The sequence below is a fragment of the Anser anser genome, assembly GCF_964211835.1.
Source record: "Anser anser genome assembly, chromosome: 10".
NCBI classification, from domain to species: Eukaryota; Metazoa; Chordata; class Aves; order Anseriformes; family Anatidae; genus Anser; species Anser anser.
Genome location: NC_139730.1, coordinates 21,720,402 through 21,743,655, shown reverse-complemented (window position 1 = coordinate 21,743,655; position 23,254 = coordinate 21,720,402). Strand labels below are relative to the sequence as shown.

The 23,254-nt window shown below is 37.6% G+C and overlaps 1 protein-coding gene across 3 annotated transcripts in view; it reads left to right on the top strand.

The window, feature by feature from the left end:
• The window catches only part of FBN1 (fibrillin 1), a 157,676-nt gene that overhangs the window by 84,936 nt on the left and 49,486 nt on the right, over positions 1 to 23,254 (top strand). For all 3 annotated transcript variants that reach the window (XM_083850113.1, XM_083850114.1, XM_083850115.1), the window contains 15 exons: positions 454 to 606; positions 3,280 to 3,333; positions 4,252 to 4,377; positions 7,483 to 7,608; positions 8,291 to 8,410; positions 9,386 to 9,523; positions 10,890 to 10,940; positions 13,217 to 13,342; positions 14,162 to 14,386; positions 16,105 to 16,230; positions 16,323 to 16,451; positions 17,076 to 17,201; positions 17,339 to 17,464; positions 18,333 to 18,455; positions 22,525 to 22,650. In XM_083850113.1, the coding sequence (XP_083706239.1) occupies positions 454 to 606; positions 3,280 to 3,333; positions 4,252 to 4,377; positions 7,483 to 7,608; positions 8,291 to 8,410; positions 9,386 to 9,523; positions 10,890 to 10,940; positions 13,217 to 13,342; positions 14,162 to 14,386; positions 16,105 to 16,230; positions 16,323 to 16,451; positions 17,076 to 17,201; positions 17,339 to 17,464; positions 18,333 to 18,455; positions 22,525 to 22,650 (1,875 nt within the window). The remainder of the gene's footprint in view (positions 1 to 453; positions 607 to 3,279; positions 3,334 to 4,251; positions 4,378 to 7,482; positions 7,609 to 8,290; positions 8,411 to 9,385; positions 9,524 to 10,889; positions 10,941 to 13,216; positions 13,343 to 14,161; positions 14,387 to 16,104; positions 16,231 to 16,322; positions 16,452 to 17,075; positions 17,202 to 17,338; positions 17,465 to 18,332; positions 18,456 to 22,524; positions 22,651 to 23,254) is intronic.

Sequence of the window (23,254 nt, the reverse complement as noted above, 5' to 3'; positions counted from 1 at the left end):
AATTTTGCTCAGATATGTAGTTGATTTATCCCAGTTGACAGAGTAGCTGTGGTCAAAAGAGCTATAGTAATTGTTTCTGTACTTTTGTTGCAAAGGAAGTGGGAATTTAAAATGCATTATACGGTCAATAAAAGAGTTCTAAGCTAATGCATTACACATTTACATTTTCTGCATGTTAGAGCCCATAGTAACAGTTTCTGTAGTTCATTTGTTAAGTCATTAAATATGGTAACTAGTTTGTGTGTCTGAACTCAAAGGAGCATGAGGAAGAATTTCCTGTCCTGAGTACAGTGAGGGTATAGGTGGTTGAGAAGCATAGGGAAATGGTGAAAAATGTTTTGTTTTGACAGCTATTTCACAGTGTTTATGACAACCAAGCTATATTTAATAGCTGTTGTAACTTATGGCACTATAGTTGATAATGATAGGATTAAGAGGGATTTCTTTTTTCAGATACACATATGCGAAGCACGTGCTATGGTGGCTACAAGAGAGGGCAATGTGTGAGACCATTAACCGGTGCAGTTACAAAATCGGAATGTTGTTGTGCCAGCACTGACTATGCCTTTGGGGAGCCTTGTCAACCCTGTCCAGCACAAAATTCAGGTATGGAATATTTACTGGTACTTATTCTAATGTAAGCTTTATGTCAATAAGCTGTTTTTAGGAAGGTAAAATACAGCTTTGTGTTAACATCCCATCTAAAAACCGGAGAATTATGTTGTCATACAACATGTTAAGTATTTTGAGCAATCTGCTATTTTGAATATTGGAATAGCATAGGAGAGAATTTTTTGAGGTAACAGTAAATGCCAATATCTGATTGAAAGTCATTACACACATGAAAACAGATTGTCACACACAAAACCCTGCTTTGATAGATGTGGATTACTAAAAGTATAATTTTGATCTCAAATCATTAATGGAACCATCTTGAGTAATTCATGCATTCAAATCCTTTTGTACACCTGTCAGTCACATATTTGCTGTCTGAATTCTGTATCACCCCAGTGGTCTGAAATTGTTTATACAGTAACTAGACTTTGGATAGTCAGGGCAAAACAAAAGCCCGATTAAGACGGTTGAGAATATTTGAGTCTCTCAGCAAAATCCCCACCAAGCGTTGTTGTCTGGAACATAGTTGCACTCTGGCAAGACAGCAATCCTAATCATTCTCATGGGCAGAATCTGCTTTTAGGCAAGCACTTCTTCCAAGAAGACTATGCTGACGCAGTCCTTGTCCTGAAGCCAATAAATAAAGAGACTCTGGTTTTGTGGAGGTGACTGCAGGGTGATAGTTTGAAGCACAACTTTGTCAAGTGATTCTTTGCACTCAGCAAATTTGTTGTTGCATATAAACTAAATAAGCCATTTGATAAGTAGTTCTAAAGCATCTCAGACTAACTTGGTACCTGCTTTGTAGGCCAGAAATGTATTTTAAATCTCAGTTTTAACTGATAGCTTTATGAAAAGCATTAGAGACATGAGCAATTGGAACAGATTAGGCTTGTTGAGCTGATCAGAGCTCTTCAGCAAGAGCTTGCTGCCACCATTTTATAATGTGCCATGTTATTTAGAATAGCAAAACACCATGGGAATGTTAGCAGAATAGGAAGGAGCCTTTCCAGCAGCCTCTGTTCAAATCAATAGGCCCTTCTTTCTGTACAGTAGAGTTGAAATCTTTGGATTTAAATGTTGGACTCTGTATCATTGACTTCTGTTTTATATTTTAATTACTTTAACAGAACATTTACACATGTGGAAGCTATTTTTCTTGTGTTGTTTTGCCCACCTTCTCAGCTGTTTAAAACAAAAAAAAAAAGCCATCTCACAAAGGGTGAAGTGCAGCATTTCTTTGGGAGTTGACTTGGAGAAGAAAGGAGAAATTTTTTTACAGAGTAGCATTGCATCAGAGAAATTTAAAAGAATTCCTGAAAGGAAGACACTTGTTGCTCTGTTCTCTTCAGAAACTCTCTGCAGAAGTTCCTACCATTTGAGAATAATAGTTGTGCTGATGCATGTCCAGAGCAGGTCTGCTTTCACATAAGTTGGCAGTGATTAATTGATTCAAGCAGCAGTATGTGCTGTGTGTGTATCTACATGGATATTGAATCCCTTTGGGCACAATGTAGACGTATATGGTTTGCCCAGGATTAGGTCCTTTCTCTTGCAAAGTCCCGTTGTAAACTGTGTAATGCAGAATATCCTTGTAACAGTTGATTTTGGGTGAATTGATTCCACTTATCAGTTCATTTTACAAGTCAGAAAATCTGTTAAGTGTACAGCCTTCTGAATTCATATTAACCTGCTGATTATGATACGACTGGGAGGTGTTTTGCATATGATTTTCTTGAAGAGAAAAGAGCTGTTCAATAAATATAAAAATGTTTTTTAACAGTAGTGTAATTATTTTACAAGGAGTAATGTCTTTAAACTAAAAGAGGGTAGATTTAGATTAGATAGTCAGAAGAAATTCCTTACTATGAGGGTGGTGAGGCACTGGAACAGGTTGCCCTGTGGATTCCCCATACCTGGGAAGTGTTTAAGATGAGGTTGGTTGGGGCTTTGAGCAACCTGGTCTAGTGGGAGGTGTCCCCTCCCGTGGCAGGGGAGTTGGAATTAGATGATCTTTAAGGTCCCTTCCAACCCAAACCATTCTATTTTGACTGTTCATAAAGTGCAACTGTATTGAAAAACACTGACCTATCTGTTTACAGGTAGTCCTGATGTGGATGTGGTTGTTTAGCTTCCTCTGTCAAGTGGTCTGAACTCAAAAGGACTTGAACCCACCATTCACTGAAACATTTGAGAAAATTTGATACTTTTTTTTTTTTTAAGGATAGCAGATTCTTGATTTGCAGACGCTCCTACTAAATGGAGTTAAATATGGTCTAGATTTATGGGAAAACTTTTTCTGTTTTTCAATCACTTTGAGCGTGCACTTTGAGCAAGGACTGGGACGTATGAATACTGGAGAATCTTGCTGTGAAGACGTTATGATTTATTTATGTAGGAAGGTCATGATGAAGCTCATGTCTATTCCTTAATGCCTTGGTTCAGCATTCGAAGTTTTTACTCATTCATCTTCATCAGCAGATGCAGACCCCGAATCTGCTAAAATGTTTCACAGGTTCAGAACATTGGGAGGATATTCATGTGTTTGGAATTGAAAGGCATGTTATTTAATTGGAGTAATTAATTGGCATATTGTAAATGATGAAGCTGAAAGCAATGAGCTGAGAAAGAGTATGCCAGTAAGTATTTTCATATTTTTTCCAGCTGAATATCAGGCTCTGTGCAGTAGTGGAACTGGCATGACAGCAGGAGGAAATGGTAAGATCACCTTATGTAGTTTCAAAATATGGAAGTTCTGGCTGAAAGCATGACTTTGATATCCTTGATTAGTTAGACACGCTGGGTGGGATGATGGCTGGAAAGAGTGGGAGGAAGGCTTATCTAGGTGGATGTTTGCAACAGAAGAATAGATGAATTTAGGATAAAATAAGTGGAGCATGCCATTTCATCAGTGTGCCCTCTCTTTTTATGCCATTCAATGTATGTGAGTGCTGTTATAGAATAGTGGCAAATCTGTGAATAGTGTCATTACATACATGACTTAGAAATCTTATCTGTAAGTCATATTTACAGTTTTTAATTGAAATTGACCTGAAGAATAAAGCCATGTTGAACGTTGAGCTTGCTCATGTATTTTCATCTCACTCACAAATACCTGGCTAACAGACCTTGGTTGATAATTACAAAGAAGGAACAGATGATTACAATCACAGCTTTGTAGTTGTACAACTGAAATTGCAAACCTTATGTCAGTCAATACTCACTAATAGAATTGCTGCCAGCAGAGAGGGAAGAGCATTCAGAAGGGAAGGATGTTCATGCTCTCGGGAGTGATGACATCTGGAAATGCTGTGAATCAGAGAATATGAATATGGGGTGCTATTAGTACCTGTGCATCTATAAACATAAGAGCCCAGTTTGTATCTACAGTTGCAAGTTTTTAAAATGTTTGTGGGCTAGAAATGGTCTTAAATCAGTGTAAAAGGGATATTTTTTTGTCTTGAACATGAATATTTAGGTGTGAATTTGCTAATCAGAACTACATGATTAAAAATATGGAATGGCCAATGTTAGTGATATTGAAAATATATCTTATTCTAGTTTGGAGAATGAAAAGGGGGAACCTCCACAGTTCTCAACAATTGACTTTTTTTTTTTTTTTAAACATTTATGTAGATATTAATGAGTGCTTACTGGATACTGATCTCTGTCCCAATGGAAGGTGTGAGAATCTGCATGGAACATACAAATGTATTTGTAACCCTGGGTATGAAGTGGATTCAACTGGGAAAAACTGCATTGGTATGAAATGTCTTATTTTTCATTTTGAAGTTTGCTTGTGTGTATCCTTCTTTGCCATTTTCTTCAGTGTTTCATCAGATGCAGTAGCTGCTCTTCTGGATGTTTTTGCTAAATTTTATTGGTTTAATTTTGGTGCTTTGGTGCTTTACATTGCTTATAAAGTCCTCCGGTGTAAAAGTGTAAATGACCATTGCTACCAATGACCTGAATTGCTGGCAGTTCAGATAAGTCCCTTAAATATGTGCTCCATGGCACCACTGTTTCTCCAAATAAAAAGCAGCTGGATCCTGCTATTGCAGTGCACCATGGGAGAGATCTAGGATCACCAGTGTGGTAGGTCCCTCCAAGAGCAGGGTATTTATGTAAAACTTATAATAGATCTTAAGAAGATGAGTATACCATATGCTACAGAAAGCTTCTGTGATTTCCACCAGTTCTGACTTTGGGGAAAATTCCCTTTCAACTTTCTGACAGGGCTGAGTTTACTGGTCAGATGCAGGAAAATTGATGAAAGCACTAGCAGACTCTGTATGCTGTCTCTAGCTATGGCTTATTTCCTGTGCTGTGCAAGTGAGAAAAAAAAAAAAAGCCAAATTTTTCATCACAGAAAAAGTGAAATAAATTGGTCACCTCTACAGGAACAACACCAGAAGCACTGCAGTATGAGATTAAAAGAATTCAAATAAATAGTAGTTCAGCCTCTTCTCATGCTGTCAAGGATGTTGAAAGAAAAGGTCAGATACCTACAGACTCCTATTAGAAATTTTAGTTCTGTGAATTGTCTTGTTCCACTTAACAGAACCATCAAAAGCACATTACTTAAAAAGTTTCAAATTCCTTTCTTCCACTCCTGCATTGGTGCATTGTTCCAGAATGTCTTTATACAATTGGTTACAAATTTCTTCTAGGCTCCTGTTAAAAGTTGTGACCATTTTATGACCAGTTGATGTTGTACTAATATTATCCTTTGACATAGCACCATGTGTCAGCACTTATCCCCAAAGTATTTCTAAAGAATCATCGTATCCCTTCTCAAACTCTGTTGCATAAACGACTATCCAAATTAATGAATTCGGTCATTTCATAAAAGCAAAGACTACAGCTTTGTATTGCATACAACTGATCCAACCATTATACAGTCTTCTGATGAGGTCCAACCAATGTCTTAAACAGTGGTGCCAGCACTTCTCCATCGCCCCTAGAAAAGTCCTACCTGAACTGATTTTGGAGTGAATTACTCTTTTCTAAAACATGTTATACTTGGGGATTAAAGTCAGCCTCTAACTGGAAGATACACTCAGAGCTCTCTCTCCTCTATTGCCTTCAGTTTATGAGTTTTGTTTTAAAGCATGTTATTGTTACTGGCCCCAAAGTTTTCAAACATTGGTGACTGTATTTTATTTTTCTTACATTGTCAAGCTTAATTGAATTGCACGATTGAAAGAATTGCATGATTGTCTGTGTTAGCAATAACTTCCAGTGTAGTGTTGTCCATAGTTTTTGATGCAATTCATTTTTTATTTCTACATGGCAATGAATAGAACCATGACTCATCCTTGAAAAACATTGCTAATATCATCTCTCCATTGTGATGACTCTCTTTTTTAATATAACCTACTGTAATCTCTCCTTCAGCCAGATCTGAATCCACCTTAAAGTTCAAAAGTTTCTTCCTGTTGTCTTCAGCTTACATAATAATTTTATTTTGGTTCTGTATTCTCTATTTAAATCTAAATAGCTAAAGTCATCTCTGTTATTCCAGTCTAAACTATCCACTATCTCGTTAAAAAAAAATAAAAAAATCTGAGTTGATCTTTGATAAAAGTCATGATGTAATTTATCCCATTTTCCCATTTGCTGCTTTGGCTTTGATTATCCATGTCCCATTTCAGAGTCTACCTCTAGCTTATGGCATCCCTTCTCTTCTCCCCATCCATCTGTGACTTTTCCAGCTGCTCCCCAGCCCACCCTGCTGCAGCCCACATCCATGCTCTATCACAGCTGTTTCCCATTCCTCCATAATGTTCTACCTGGCCCTCTCTCAATTTTTCTGAACTCCTGTGAAGCTTCCCACATGGTCTGCTTTATTCTGCAAATCTCCCTGCTTTTCCTAGCACTTCTGCTGTTCCCAGCTGCTGAGCTGACCCTCTGAGTTTTCCCATCTCTCAACACTTTCTGAGGCCTCTCTGACTTAGTCAATTGTTCCTGTCTGCTCTCAGAGTCTCTCCTGATCTTCACCTGCCATTCATGGCCCATTGCCACCTTCTTGCAACTTCTCTCTCATGACCACAGCTCTTCCAAAGATTTCCTAAGGGCTCTTGAAATTTTGCACTGGCATTTCTATTGAAAATTTTCAACTCTGAAACAAGTGTAGACTCACATTGGCCTTATTAACCATAACATCTAAGACAGTCAGAGCAGACTTGGAAAAATGGTGATTTAAGGACCAGGATGACCAGCAAATCTTTCCAAACCAATCATCTCATTTTTTTTCATGAGTGTGGGGGCTGTTGTTCAGGGAATCAAGAGACTGCGTAGAGCTATTCCACAATAAAGGCAAGACAAAAATGTGATTCCCAGCTTTATTTTAAACAGTGCTGCGGCTGTCACATATTATGAATTCATGTAGAAGGAAAGTATGAGCACTTATGAAAGCAAAATAGCCTCCTAAATAGTAAAGCATGGGAAAAGCTCAACAAAGAAGCTTTTTGGGGCATTTTCCCTATTTAAAAGCAAAACAAAAACATTAATTTTTCTCTAGGTAATATTTGTGCGGTTTGAATTCATATAACTTACTGTTTCCATTATTTTAACAAGTTTTCATGAAGAAGGAAGGTGAAGGAAGTGGGGTCTTCAGTATTGGAGTGGTCATTTCCATTTGAAATAATTCCAAGTCTGTTGTTTACTAAAAAGTCTAGAAATCTATTTAGTGTTTTTGGAAAACAGTGCAAGGCATGTGTATGAGTATTCTCTGTCTCCCTTTTATTTCCTTGTCTCCACATACACAAAATGTAATAAAATGTGGCTGTGAGGAGGGGAATTTTGTCTTGGCTTCTAGTCCAGGAATGTTTCCTTTTGTAAAAAAAATGTTGATTTTCATTACAGACATTGATGAATGTGCACTGAACATGCTGCTTTGTGACAATGGGCAATGCAGAAATACCCCTGGGAGTTTCACCTGCACTTGTCCCAAAGGATTTGTATACACACCAGACCTAAAAACATGTGAAGGTAATTGTGAAGGCACTTCATTTTATTTTAGTTTGATTCACAGAGATTTTTTTGGGGTTGTGTCAGAAATACTTTGAATCTTGATAAGGATATAACATGTAGAACTTGAGAGGAAAAAAAAAAGCAAAAAACACAAAACAATCATAGGGAAATAATATGGGAAAGTAGGGGAAAGAGGAGAGACAAAACCGAAGTTTTATGTAACCTTGTGGAATAGCCTATATCAGGTCTGCACTAGCATTCTCCTTATTGGCTACCACCAGCGGGCCTGCACTGTGCCAGGAGTGAAAAAAATGTGAAAACCGCCAGGTTTTACAAATCTTTTCTCTCTTGGAGAACAAAAAGCTAGATGGGTCCTTGTGTGAATCCTTTTTGAGCCGCAGACAGGATGTGCATCAAATCACTTAACACAGTCTACCAACTCAAAACAGGATAGTAGCTGGATGTCACAGAAAAATGAGGTGCTTCTGCTGAGTTCAATGTTTTAATGCTCTCATGTGTTAGTGTGTCTTTAGGGCACATGCATCACTAGCCTGCTGTGAAGAACTATATAACTGAAACACAAAATATGAGGAAAACCTATCATGAGGAAAGCTGCTTCCATTTTTACCCAAGCTGAAAAAGGCTATATGTATTTTTGTTAATGTTTCCTGGCACTAATAGCAGTGTGTTTCTCTTCTAGATATTGACGAGTGTGAATCTAACCCCTGCGTTAATGGGGTATGCAAAAACACGCCAGGCTCTTTTGCTTGTGAATGTTCTCCTGAAAGTACTTTGGATACAACAAGAACTATCTGCATAGGTATTTATTTTTCTGAAAAATTTATGTTTGCTGGTAGAAAATGTCCAATGACATAAAAGCAGTGTACACCAAGTATAGAAAAGACCTCTAAAATTACTTTTGTAGATATGTTTAGTAAAAAATGTTCCAGAAACAATGTTAAAGTGTTTTTTTTCACCATTACTATGGGTACCTAAAGTGTGACTAGCACATAGGAGCATGGTGTGCTTTCATGTCAAATTTGAAAGAGATGAAAATTCTTCTAACATACACGGGAATGATCAGACCTGATCAGAATGGTCTTCAGGACTATGCTCACCCACTTCAGCCCTCCTGCAAGAGGGGTGGACATGTGCTCCTTAAGATCTTCTCTCTAGAAAGGCCACTTTTTGATTTGAGGTGGAGCATAGGTAAGTTGTGTTCAGTCCAGACTAGCTCTAGAGCAGACAGACAATGCTGTGACTCATATACTATGTGGGCTCATAATTTATCCCCGAGTTGGTCTGGAGTGACAATAATTTATAGCTGTTGCCTAGTCAGCAAGGAAAATTATGGAGCTATGGTTCTGGGTGGTCCTCAGCTGTCTCCTGCCGCTTCCTAGATGGGAAGATCAGATATCCAGACTGGAGTATCTTATAGATTAATGGAGGATCTAGAAGATGTTCGTATCTACCCTGTTCTGCATGTGCCTCAGATCTGAATCATAAAAAAAATTATGGCGACTCAGGTCTTGAATGGTGTTGAGATATTCCCATATGTTAAGGTTAATAAGCATAAATTAGGACTTGCAAGGGCTCTTTGCTGGGATGATTACAGGCTGTACTTCAGCATTGAGAAGGATAAATTAAGATCTTTTAAAATAAATTCAGATCTGATGTGTTGAGTTAGAATGAAAGGATGATTCTTTTTCATGGTTAAATTGAGATGTATTTTCAAATATATTCATGTATAATTCTAAACAATGTGCATGACAATACCTTGTTTTTTTCCTAACAGAAACTGTTAAGGGTACCTGTTGGCAGAACATAGTTGATGGAAGATGTGAAATAAATATCAATGGAGCAACTCTGAAGTCCCAGTGCTGTTCCTCACTAGGTGCTGCTTGGGGTAGCCCATGTACACCGTGTGAACGAGGTAACACTCTTCATTTATTCTCTTAAAATTCTCATTTACAGCTCTTGTATCTCACAGATGTGACATTACAAGAGCCTTCCCATCTTACTTGAATTCATGAATAAAGTAACATTGCAAGCAAGGGAATAAGCTTAAAAAGGCAAGCTTGTTTAAACCATCTAGCTATGAAATCCTTGGCATAACCCTTTAGTGCCTAGAACAAGGATGATGGCCATCTAGGCACCAGTGCCACATTAAATAAATAAATAAAATAAGGTAGTAAGACTGGTTTTATTCTCAATCAATCCATAAAATTTTAGAAGACAGGGAAACTGTTCTTTGTCTTCTATAGCCTTGCTTTATTTTGAGAAGGTGGCATAGTGTAACAAATAGTATATATCCTCAGGAACCTAGGATTTTTCCTTGTTCTGAGGCTGGTCCACATTATTGTCATAGAACTTTGGCCAGAGGCCAGATAAATAACTTTACTGTTTCTCTTGTACAACACTTATTCCTTATTCAGTCTGAAAAAGGGATGACTTAATATTGAGAGGTGGCATGTAATTATAGAAGGCTCTAACATTGGCTTTTATAGTAAACATTTTACAAAATTAAATTCTTAAAGGAAGGGACCACACCTACAGTCTGTAACTTGCAGCATTACTTTAGCATGGTTTGTCATAATAAGTGATCTAAAGTTCTTAACGATGTAGCAATTGATGCATGTTCCCCAGAGCTCCCAAGAAAATGTTTGCAACAAATGGATCTTTGGTGTGGTAATGGAGGGAGGAGAGGGAGTAGCCCTTGTTATTATACTCTGTAGATTAACTGATTATCTAGAGAATCATATAGTTGATCAAGCAGTGAGTTGAGGTGTCTGCATATTCACTTCATCACAATTTGCTTGACTGAACTGTGGAATGAGCTGGGAACCTAGGGATGAGATGATGATTGCACAAATGTGTATGGGTTGATACTTAGACACACTGAAAGCTGCTAGTTTGCTCAAGTCATCAATTAATTCATCCTTTATAACTTAGCAGAATTCATCCTCATCTATCAGTGATAAATAGAGCTGTAATATGCTGAGACCAGATTAAATGAATTAATTGATTTGAATAAAGCAGGAATAATATAACCACTCTGTGGTTAGCTAGCTAAGACGTGTTGGAGGTAAAAGAGGATAATGGCTGACACTTTACATAGTTTATGTAGTTGCCCCATCTTGTCTCCTTATTTTTCAGAAAATACTGATATTGTCTAAGTACTCAGACCTCTCACAGCAATAAACTTGATGTAATATTTCACATGATCATTTTTGCACAAGAGGTTAACAGTGAGTTTTGTACTGTACCATTCTAAAAGTTCATTTTTGTTCGTTTTACAGACCCAATATGCCAAAAGGGATATTCAAGAATAAGAGGAACATTATGTGAAGGTATTTATTGTTGCCTTAACATAAATCAGAGCTTGAATGAAAAAAAAACGCCAGTGTTTTGAGTTAAGCAGTTAATTTAGCGTAGAGGAACATTATGCCAAATTCTTACCTCGTATAATTCCATTGACTTCATTAAAGTTATGTCAGGGTTGAAATTGTTTTCAGTTTTTTTAACATTCCTACATATAGTTTATCTCAAAGTACACACTTGAAAATACAGTATCTATGAGTATAAGGAGATGGTTCTCTCTTCAAATACTATTAACTGAGTAACCTATTCAGGCAAAATATGCAATAAAACATGGCATTATTGATACAGTGGTATGCAAAGCCATTACTATGCTGTAGAAAAAGAATGTTTAAAGACTGTATTTCAAATGAAAGCTTTTTTTCTTAACCTTGGCTTTCTTCCATTAACATTATATTAAATCAGAAATGTTCCAAAGCATAGTTATTGTCTTATAAAAAATGGGCATCAGGACACAGTTAAACTTTGGTTAAAGAACAGGCTGAACATTTTTTAAATGTGTAGCTTTTTGCTCAGTATGAGATGACTCTATACTATTCTGTGAGAATTGAAGGTCCCACCCTATTTCATCTTCATCTGAATTGATTTGAACCCCTGGCAAAGTACTGCATAGTTCCATAATATGCAGAAGCTCAGAGAGTCTCAAACTGCTGTGGGTCATCCTGACTGACAACATCTGACATGACACTGCAGTTAAAATATTTTTTAAAAATTACTCCCATATGTAGCTTCCATAAAGAAACATTTTTTTTCCTTAACAAAAAAGAAAACAAAACAACAACAAAAAAGAAAGAGGAACACCCTCACACATATTCCTTGCTTTCCAAATGATGACTGAATACTTTGGCACGTCCATGCTGCAGACCCACTGTACACAACTTTTCTGACCTCACCAACACTTTTTGGAGTGTGTAAGTAAAAGAAAAGGAAAAAAAAAAAAAAGTGGCCCCACCTTTCTCTATTCACAAGGAAAGTCTTAGAACATTTTCAACACTGTTGGGATGGAAAGTTTATCCTTCCAAGATGTAGACATAACTGTTTTCAGCATTTCCTTTACCAGCACTTTGGATTACATCTATTACATGCTTTAATCTTTCTGATTTCAGTGGGACCTGGATAGTCCCAGATTCTTCTGAGTACTTTCCCCTGGTTTTAACATACTAAAGCGGTATTTGGGTTTCAACCAATGTAAGCATTTTTCAAGACAAGGGAAGAGCTCAGGGAAATTTACTGGCAAGTGAGAGACAGGGCAAGAGAGTAAGTTTTGTTCGTAAAAGGTGATAGTTCTCCCATACACAGTCCATGTAAGATTAGTAACGGGCCTTGTGCAAGGAAATAAGCAAACTAAATTGGCAGTGTTCCTCGAGTTTACGGGTGAGCCCTGAAGTTGTCAGCTGAAATATTGTTCACAGGCTGTGATCTGTGTTTCAGTGGTTTCAGATAGTCTGTTGGCTTTACTTCCTGCCTCCTAGTTGATGTGGACCTTTTAGCTATAATATCTAGTCAAGGGCAGAGGCCACTGATGTCCCCTCCACGTGCATCCTCTACCCTGCACCATGCAGTCAGAGTGTTGCACAGACTCTGTTCACACTAAATTTGTCTGGAAGATGAGTGAGTCCAACCCACCCACTTCTTGATTACTCTCTATACATGAGTGTTCAGCTGTAGACCAGTCGTTCCTTTCTGATTCCTTGTTCTTATCCTCTCCTGTCTTAAAAATTGTTATGCTTCATCTTGGGTCATGTTTAATGTTGGAGGCTTTTTTATAGAGGCAGTTGTGAAGCATACGGTTTTCACAACGGACACTGATGGGAGGACCACATGCTTAGATTGCTAAACATTTATTTATGCTCAGGCCATGCTAACACAGATAATAAAATTATCCTTTCCCAAAAGTGCCAAATAACAATAAATATGAAAATTGGTAATATTTGAAAATATTTTTCCTCTTTTTTGGGGATGAGTGTGTATGTTTTTTAGTTATTTTAGAGTTTGAATTTCAGTATTCATAGGAACAGCAAATATCAACATGTAATATTCCTAATCATCAACTTTTGTCTGTAATTAATTGATTCTGGCTGACTTGCATAGGAAATCCTAAATATTTGCAGTTTTGTCAGGCCATATAAACTGTTGTGGCTTTGTATTTTATCCTAAAACACAAACATTAGAATGTTAATATTTTTTCTGACCTGTTAATGTTTAGCATGCTAGTGATTACATTTATTCACACTTCCATTGGAAATAGATGTAAATGAATGTGAGGTGTTTCCTGGAGTCTGTACCAATGGGCAGTGTGTCAATACCTTGGGATCGTTTGTTTGCCAGTGCCCCAGTGGAATGACTTTAGATGCTTCTGGACGGACGTGTCTTGGTAGGTATTAATTCCATTTACAGGTCTACTAGGGAAAAGCAAATCTATGTACTGAGAAAATAGATTTATGCTGCATGTTTTCTTACAAATAAGGAAAATTATTTTTGTCCACATATGTCATTTTCAAGTGGAATCGATCAAGGACATGAACTCTGTTCAACTGGAATATGAGCAGATTCCAGTGGTAATATCTAAAGCCCATCACCATCTGCTGGCTGGCGAATGGCATAGATTTGGTTCCAAATTGTTCATCTGACAAATCCCTACAGCTCATCCATGCCCCTAGCACTCTTCATCGTCAGTCCCACCAAGGTTGGAAGGGTGGTGTTGGGACCACTGTTGCCAGGACCAAGGCTTCTGAGGAGAGCAGTGGTGTTGGTAGCCACAGTGTACGTATTAATGGGGAGTGCAACAGAATATCAAAGTTTTGTATGCAGTCCATACAAAGCACCTCTGTCCCTTTAGAATGGCTATAATGCCTAAGATTTGTCTCAGAACGAGGAATAGCTTGTATTGATTAAAGGTTTACCATACCTTACATAGGTATGGTAAGCTGAAATGCTTAAAACCCTTTTCTGAGCCTAAATGTATTTCAAGTGTTGAGCACCGTTTTAGAGAAAACATTAAACTTATTTCAGTTGTTAATTTTCAAGTTTAGTGTTCATATTTTGCTGTTAGGAGCTGTGCAGTAGGGTTAGTATGCCCCATGAGTCCTCAAAAGCACAGAGCAAACTGTCTTGAGAAGGGATTCTGGAGATTCCTCTGCAGTGAACTAAATTTTCTTTTTCTCTCTCAACATATCGTTCATTTGGCCAACAGACATTCGCTTGGAGAGTTGCTACCTGCAGCATGAAGATGAGCAATGCACTTTACAAATACCAGGCCGACATCGAATGGATGCTTGCTGCTGTTCTGTGGGGGCAGCATGGGGCTTTGAGTGTGAGGAATGTCCTCTGAAGGGATCGCCAGAATTTGAAGCTCTTTGTCCCAGAGGATCTGGATTCTCTACAAAGATAGAGATTACTGGGAAACCTTTTTCTAAAGGTATCTGATGTGTTTGTGGTTCTTTGCTTCCAAGTTCTGCTGCCTTTTCCTTTTACTCTTCTCTTGTTCAATTCCTGGGGGTTTGAAAATTTCAGTGGTAGTTAGGCACTTCAGTCGCCTTGAGGCACATTTGCAAATCCCATTAGATTTCATGGAAAGTAAGGCCAGAATAAAACATAAGATCGTTTAGGCTGTGTCACAGACCATTAAATACTATATTATACTGCAGCCTCAAAATACTAAATCTCTTTCTCTACTAGAGAGGTTAAATTGTGCATGACTGTGCCTCCTGTGATGCATCTAATGGCATCTCTGGCTGATGGAATAGTTTTGAAAACCTGGCACCTCATAATACAAGAAACTGGAACTAACTGCGCAGTTAGCTTTGGACATGTTCTAAGAGCAGAGTCTTTCTTACCTGTGCAGGGTATGGGAACTTCAATTTTACTGTGGAGCAAGCAAGGGAGGGTGAAAAATAGTGGCTCCACAAGAAATTACCAAAAGAAATAGAGAAAAATGTTTCCAGCATGATAACTTAAGTGAGCAGAATTGAATTTACTGTAAACTTAGTCTTGTTATGATTGTGCTTGGTAAACTTCCAGCATTAATGGGAATCACACAGTGACACCCTGGCGTCATGTGTTGAAAGCCATCTTTGCAGCGTTACCAGTGGGATTAAGCTAGACAATATCAGAAGCACAACTGAATGTGAATATGTTTAAAAAAAAGACAGTTACCAAAACCTAAATATGTTGAAGTTTTAAAGGATGGGAAAATATATATGAATGACAATTGTTGTTAATAGTTTCAGTCTTAGCTTTATAAACATTTGCTAAGCCATTAATTATCCATAAAGACGTGAGACATGCTGTTATTTATGCTCATATGTTCTGTGACTCATGAAAGTCACATTTTTTTCTCAGAAACTAGCAGGTAGAACCACTAGCAGTGGTTCTTTTGGAAGCTTCCTTTGCCCTTGTAGGTTTGATCCTCCATCCATTCAAATCAATGTCTCCTTCAGTGAGCTGCAATTAGATCCTGTAGGACAAAGGAAGAATAAGACAATACCCTTTTATGGCAAAAAGTGCTATATACGGTTCTACTGCATAGTGTCTGTATTGGTGGTTAGGTGGAAGGCACTATCGGTTTATGTAGTATGGCTGACAAGTTTCCCAAAAGGAGAGATAATTATCACATGAAAGAATGATCTCTGAAGTCAATGTTGTTCTTTTATGTGCAGTTTTTGTATGAACGGATAATATCATAAATTCTTATAATGAAATCTGTGCACAGGGAGCTAAGGGGAGTGAGAAATGTGGCTTTTTTAAGAGAATACATCATCAAGCTCTTGCATGACCTTTCCCCTCTTTCTCAGACATTCCCTCTTTGAGGACAAGAAGCATGAAATCTATGCAGTGCTTGAATACCCTTGCACTGAACAGAGGTCTTCCTTAGCACCTTAGTTACACTACAGATTCTGTGAAATAAAGGATACTTACCTCTCTGTAAAGCTCTTCCAAAGTCTGTTGTTAAAGATAATATATTTGCTTATGAATGCTTGTTGTTACATTGAGGGAGGTGATGAAAGGTTGCATGTATAAATTGCAGTTGGCTTCTTATTGCAGAATTTACATTTTTACTAACCTGTCCTTCTTGAAGTTTTTGGACATTTTGCTAGCTCACTTGACAGTCAAATGCCTAATCTGTTTCATTTTTAGATATCAACGAATGTAAAATGGTCCCCAGCCTTTGTACCCATGGAAAATGCAGAAACACCATTGGCAGTTTCAAGTGTAGATGTGATAGTGGATTTGCCCTTGATTCTGAAGAGAGGAATTGCACAGGTAAACTGCATAGACATCTCTCATAACTTTGATTTAGAAAAGGAAAAGCTGGACTACTTCGAAAATACTGTGAATGTTCTTTCGTGTTACAGATATCGATGAATGCCGCATCTCTCCTGATCTTTGTGGCCAAGGCATCTGTGTCAATACTCCTGGGGACTTCGAATGTGAATGTTTTGAAGGCTATGAAAGTGGATTTATGATGATGAAAAACTGCATGGGTATGTTTTTAAAGACCATAGATGTGCAGTAGTATTCTACGTATGTTTTATTTTTGTGAAGCAATCAGGTTATTTTAAAGGCCTGATTGTGCCTTGATTTAGATCTCTCTCGTTTTCTTGCATAAATGTGCAAGGCTCAGGATTTTAGGGGGTTAAATTTATCTCTGGTGAGTGGGATACAATCCTGAACTCTGAAGTTAAAGCAGATTTAAGGAATGACTAGCTGTAGCAAAGGCTCCAGCATCAATCTGGGCTGATGGAACTGGGAGGGGAAGAAGACTAAGGGGACAGATGGACTCGGTCAGGACAGAGAAAAATTTTTCTTGGTCTGCAGTGATCACCTCCCCTGGCACACGTCAGTGAGGGGAGTAGGAGGTGGCATACAGGGGCTGTGTGAGTACGGTGTGTGGAGCAGTCCCATGCCTTGTCTTAACACGTGTTTTGGACCCCTGGGGAGCGTAGCAGGGTCAGCACCTGGAAAGGCGTTGGGTAAGGAGGAGATGTGTAGGTATGCTCACGAGAGGAACAATGCTGGGGCATTGTTAGGGCTGCTGCTGGGGCATTGCCAGGGTTGGTGCTTTGGCAGTGCTGATCCCTGTGGTGATGTGCTTTCCCTTCTCACAGACATCGATGAGTGTCAGCGCAACCCCCTTCTCTGCCGAGGTGGAACCTGCCTCAACACAGAGGGAAGTTTTCAGTGTGATTGTCCTCCAGGCCATCAGATATCACCAAATATTTCTGCATGTATAGGTGAGATATGGAGACAAAATCGATACTGTGCACAGCTCTTTATACAAAATTTTTACCGTGCTAGCTTGTATTGTGTTTGCAATAGTTTCATTTCCATACAGACATAAAAATGTGTTTGTCTTTTTCTTTTGCAACAGACATTAATGAATGTGATCTAAGCACCAACTTGTGCCGAAACGGACATTGTGTCAACCTGATTGGAAAATATCAATGTGCTTGCAACCCTGGATATCAGTCCACACCTGACAAGTTATACTGTGTTGGTAAGGATAAAGTCTACACAAGATGTCTAGTGAGTAGGGAAGATATTTGTAGCTGTGTAAAGACATTTTTAACTGTGATTCAAAAAATATAACAGTGTGTCAGAATAGTATGCAGAAAAAATAAGATGTGCACATCCATTGCTTGAGAGTAGTGAAATTACAGCAGTGCTACAGTTAACTGTAATAGCTTATTTTCTCTCATAAATCAATCACAATGCATAAAATAGCATGCTTTTTTAAATGTCTTAAGACTTCAGATTTTGATTGTGAAGAGGGAATATCTTGTTAATTCCTGAGTTCTACATTTTATTTAAAATCTGCATTCTTGAGAGACATGAAGTAGAATCAAGTGTCTCAACTGAAATTTTTTTCCTTATTTGATCTGCAGTTGTCTCAAATATAGGTTCTTTTCTGTAACTGCTTTCTTAAAGCAACATTTTGTAAATAACATTTAGCTTAAGACATCTATTGTGCACTCTTTTCTTTGCATATATTTTATTGTGTAGTGGAAATGCGTGCAAAAATCCACTGGCTTTAATTCTGCCTAGTAGATTTTTTTTTTTTTCTTAAACCATACCAAAAGTTTGTTGCCTTAATGATGCTGTGGTAACCCAACATTGGTATTTTTATATAAATTATATGTAAAATTTTGTATGTAAAGAGAATGTCATCTCTTTTCCTTCCTGGTTTGCCTGACATTCTTCCTAATGCCTGTATTTGCAAACACTTGTATCTTCAAGGAGTGTGCAAAAGCAAGCGTAGAGGCTGGATTGATGCTGTTCTGGAAAGCTAACTCCAAGTATGTCTGTGAAATGTGTTTTAAAGTAAAAGATACTATGGGTATTAACTGTAATTTTCTCAATTTTAGATATTGACGAGTGCAGCATAATGAATGGTGGCTGTGAGAACTTCTGTACAAACTCCGAGGGCAGCTATGAATGTAGCTGTAAACAAGGCTTTGCACTCATGCCAGACCACAGGACGTGTACTGGTAAGGGAGATTTTTGGAACTCTTCAGCTGAAATGGTTGATTTCAGTATTTTTAAAATGTAACTTCTTTTTAATATTAAAGCTCTTGTAACAAATATACTGTAAAAATACTGTAATTAATGCATGTAAGACAAAGTTCTTTTTCTAAAGTAAACATCTGAATCGCTTTGAAGGGAATTGGATATTAATGATTGCAGAAAGTGTACAAGTTGACAATGAGTTTGGTAGCAAAAGGCAGTAATTTTTTTAGTAGCAGATAAATTTTCTCCCTTAAGCTATAATAGGTAAAAATCTAAAATGTGTTGAAGTTAATGGAAAGAATCATCATAAACATAAGTCAAAATGCCATACGTGTATACCATATGATTATATTGGAGAACAAATAGGCAGAAATGCAGTGTTGTCTGCTCTTAAGCAAGCAAAAAAAAATAATCCTATTTTTAATTCTTTATTTAGTCAAATGCAAGTGTCCTGCATTCATTCAAAACGGAATGACTTTCAGACAAACTGAAATTTGAGTAGTGCGAATCTTTCTTAGGAAACAGCGCTGTTGCACTCTAAACAGAGTTTGTGAGAAAATTGTCATCAGAGCACTGTAATGGCTGGGTGTTCTCCTTTGGGATTCTGGGAGTCATAATCCCAGTATGTGGATTGTACTCGGTGATTTCCACATAGGTTAGTGGAAAGATAATTATTCTCTGCTCTTTTCTTATTTCTTACTGCACAACCACTGAACCGCTGAGGCATGTGAATATCTGCCAGCTGTTTGCCAATTGCATCCAAGAACTCCTTGAAGAGCATGAGAAATATAACAGAGTTAATCCCTTGGAATAGAATTGCCTTTACAGTTGAACAAATTGAGAGTTTTCTATGCTGAATTAGTAGAGAGAACTCACATTTAGAATTTGTAAATATTTATAGACCTCTGACCAGGATCTTATTTACCCTGAGGTCATTCGCTACCATTCCAAAGGATAAAAGAGCCTTAAAGCATGGTTCAATTCAGTTTGCCCCCCATTGAAAGATTACACTGTCACAATGCTGTAAAGTAGCCAATCTTCAGCAAGCATCTGACCCTTGTACAAAGACAGAAATCAACTAGAAAAGTGCAAATTTGACCCTGAAATTAAATATTTCAAAACCTCAAATACTTAAATTAGAAATATTTTGCTTTAGTGAGCAGGGATAGGTCAAGTTTCTTGTGAAGGCAAGTTCATACAAAAACTTGCCAACGGTGCTGTTTTGGGCACTTTTTGAATGCAAAAATAAAAACCATTTGATCAAAATTGTGCCTCAACCAGAATCTGAACCTGACAGGATTAGCAGATACATGAGAGGGAGGGGAGCAGCAGGGGTCTGTGATCCGCTTTTCTGTTTTCATCTTGGCTTGACTTGGGTACAAATAACACAAGTGCATATTCAGGCAGTCTTAGGGATTTCAAGTCTGCTGGCTAGAAACAGTTCTCCTCTGTTTTAACCCTTCTTGCCCTTAGTCAACCAGAGAAATCTCTAAAACCAAGAACAGAGTGGATCGTTTAGAGCATCTTCCTGCCTATTAAACTAAAAGCTTTGGAATAGAAAACTATCATCTTTCCCTTTTCAGGTTTAAAAAGGGAGGGAGCAATTGTCTTTGCTATGTGGAGGGCACAGGTTCTCAATGTCTTTGACCACTTGAGCATAAAAAAGTCCTTAGAGGTTTGTAGTCAGATCTTAACCTGGGTGAGGAACCATCTGATCTTAGTTGTTAATTTTTACATATTTATATCCAGCCTTGACTCTGAAAAATAAAATTTCATTTACAGGCCAGCCATTAATAGCTGCTAGCTATTCATTTTCATATTCTCCTCTAAGAAAGACTTGGATGCAATAGCTAACATGTAAGGAGGTTTACATAAGTATGCTGATTTCTCTAGGCCTATCCATGTACTTAACACAAAATACCATACTGAATAGATGCCTCACACTCCAACAAATGATTGCATCTGTGGGGAGCTACTGATGTCATGCTAGAACAGGTTGCTATCCCAAATCTAAACGATAATTTTTATCCTCACTTCAAAAACCACTTGATATTATTATAATTCTATGTTTATAGAGAAACTCTGGTATTTCCTGCATACTGTGTTAGATTTTTTTAAAATATAAAATATGAGAATGAATGAAATTCCATTAAGGAATATTGCCAATAGGTAGGATTTGAAGGATGAGACACCAGATTTTCGGTATTATTACAGATCTATCTGAGCATATCCAGGAAAGATTGTAGGTACAATTAGTTGTGAACACAAATAACAGTGATCAAATTTTAGTCAGATGCTTTTTCCTACAGTTTGTGTAGAGACATATTAGCTATGTCTGCACGTGCGTCATGTACGGATAGCAGAAATACTAGATACTTTTGGATATCTAGTCAAACTCTACCCAAGAAAATACCCAGACCACCTTCACCACGCTTTTAGTATCTGAAAATGCTGCATTCTTCTTATGAAGAGAAGTTAATTACATATATAAGTGGATGGTGAATATTCAAAGTCTGCATGCTGAAATTTTGGCCTCTACCCAAACTTAGTGACAAATAAGAAAAAATGTTTTTTGCAACATATTCTACTTTTTGCACAGAATGACTGATTGTACTGTGTTGTATGTTTGTGCAAGGTACATGATTTAGTAGCATTGTGACCTGAGTATGTGAAACACCTATTTTACATTTTCAGTTTGCTCTCTGTGTGAACATGTATTTTATTTTTAACATCATACAGAGCTAGAAGCTATTATGGAATATATTTCCTGATAATTGAGCTATTAAGAATGCTGTTCAGTTCAGTAGTAGGTCAGGTTTGAATTGGTGAGGTTATGCATAAATAATCAGCTCAATTAGGTGAAACAACAGGTTCTTTGTCAGATGATTTTCCCCCAACTGTGAAATCAGTACAGTGACAGGTTAATAAATAAAGCTCTTTATTTGTGTCATTATTATCCCAATTTATAGAGCTTAATTTTGCATGTTAATTCAAATTCCATTCCAAATTAACATTTCCAGGCTAATGTCCATGCCAATGTTATTTGCTCATTAAGATGAACAGGGGTGAGTCAGCCTTCTTCCTTGCAGAAGCTGTGTGTATCCACACAAATATTTGCTGCTAGAAATACAGAAGAATAATGAACATAACGTTTTTAGTTAAAGTGAGTTCATTTTCTGCAGCTGCATAATTACTGCAATCCACAATAGACCAGTCTGATAATGAGTTACACCCTTGCTCTCAGAAGGGGGTTCCTGAATCTTGTCCTTTTTGTGCTGACTTTTTTCCCATGGAATCATTAAGCAGAGTTTCTGATTTTTGTCCTTGCTGGTCTATGTTGGTGCTGATACAGGGAAATTCTAGGGATTTTTACAAGGAACAATGACATAACCCCAGGGACTTTGGAAGATTCCAGACCTTAGCATGGCTGCAATAATATAATAAAGTGTCTGCTTCTGCAGTTGGCCCCAATCAGTGATGGCCAATTTCATGAATTGAAAAAAACATCTTATATGCTGGAGAATGTAAGTATGTGGCTGAGCTAGCCAGTCTGCTGAAATGCTAAAACAAACAAACAATAAAACAAACCAGCCCACAAAAAAAACCCACCCCACCCAAAAACCACCGTAAAATCTCTTAGTGACATAAATGTATGTGCTGTAATTATTCACATCATGAGCTTGACTGGATCAAGTCACTGTATTTGAATTTGGAGCTTCCATTGACTTCAACAATGATGGATTGTATCTAAAAAGATACAATTATATGTGGCCATGTGATGTGACAAAGGTTCTGTATTTTTTTCTTAGTGACTTTTTTACCTACAAAGCTGGTTCCTGCTCCTGTTGGAGCAAGAGGGGAATGTTTGCCACTGACTTTACCAGGAGATGGCGAGTTTAATCAAGACAGTTTTGCAATATACTGTTCAGGGATTCAATCTTGATTGTGATTACCAGAGCATTAAAATGTTTGCTTGCTGTGGTTACGGTTGGTTGCACTGCATAAAGATAATATATCTAAAGCATGTTTTAATATGATTTTTCCCTGTAGATATTGACGAGTGTGAAGACAATCCTAACATCTGTGATGGAGGCCAGTGCACAAACATCCCAGGAGAATACAGGTGTCTTTGCTATGATGGATTCATGGCATCTGAGGACATGAAGACTTGCGTAGGTAAGTGAAAATATATCTTTTCCTATCTGCTTTAACTAAGGAAAAAAATATTTATTAAGGCACTATTTCCAAGTAGGCAGACAATGGTATTTAAAAGGTATTGCTCTTACACTGCCATTTTGGCCACCTGACCACAGGAATAGCCCTAGTGCACAAGCTATGTTTACCAAATGCGGATGTAATCTCTGTATGTTCCTGTAGATCCCCAGATCAAGTTGGGATGCAGACATGTTGATCTATAATAGTGTATCTCTGGGTCCTCTTCCAATAAGCTTTTATGCAGCTCAGATCAAAGAGGGCTTATAGAAAGGAACTGCTGATGGGTAACACTGGAAAATTTCTGGCAAGGTAAATCATCAGTGCTGATTAAACTTGTCACTATACCAAACTGTGTGCAAGTACTGTGCTTTGGTAGAACAAAGTCAGAAAACAGTTTGAATCCAAAACAAATTTTCACGTTTAAATTAAAAATCTGGAGCATATTTGAGAACCGTTTGTGCAAAACTAGATAATATATGTGTCTGTGTCTGTGTATGCATATGTAGCTGTATAGACACATGCATACATATACATAGAAAGCTTCAATAAATAGTCATAGTCATTC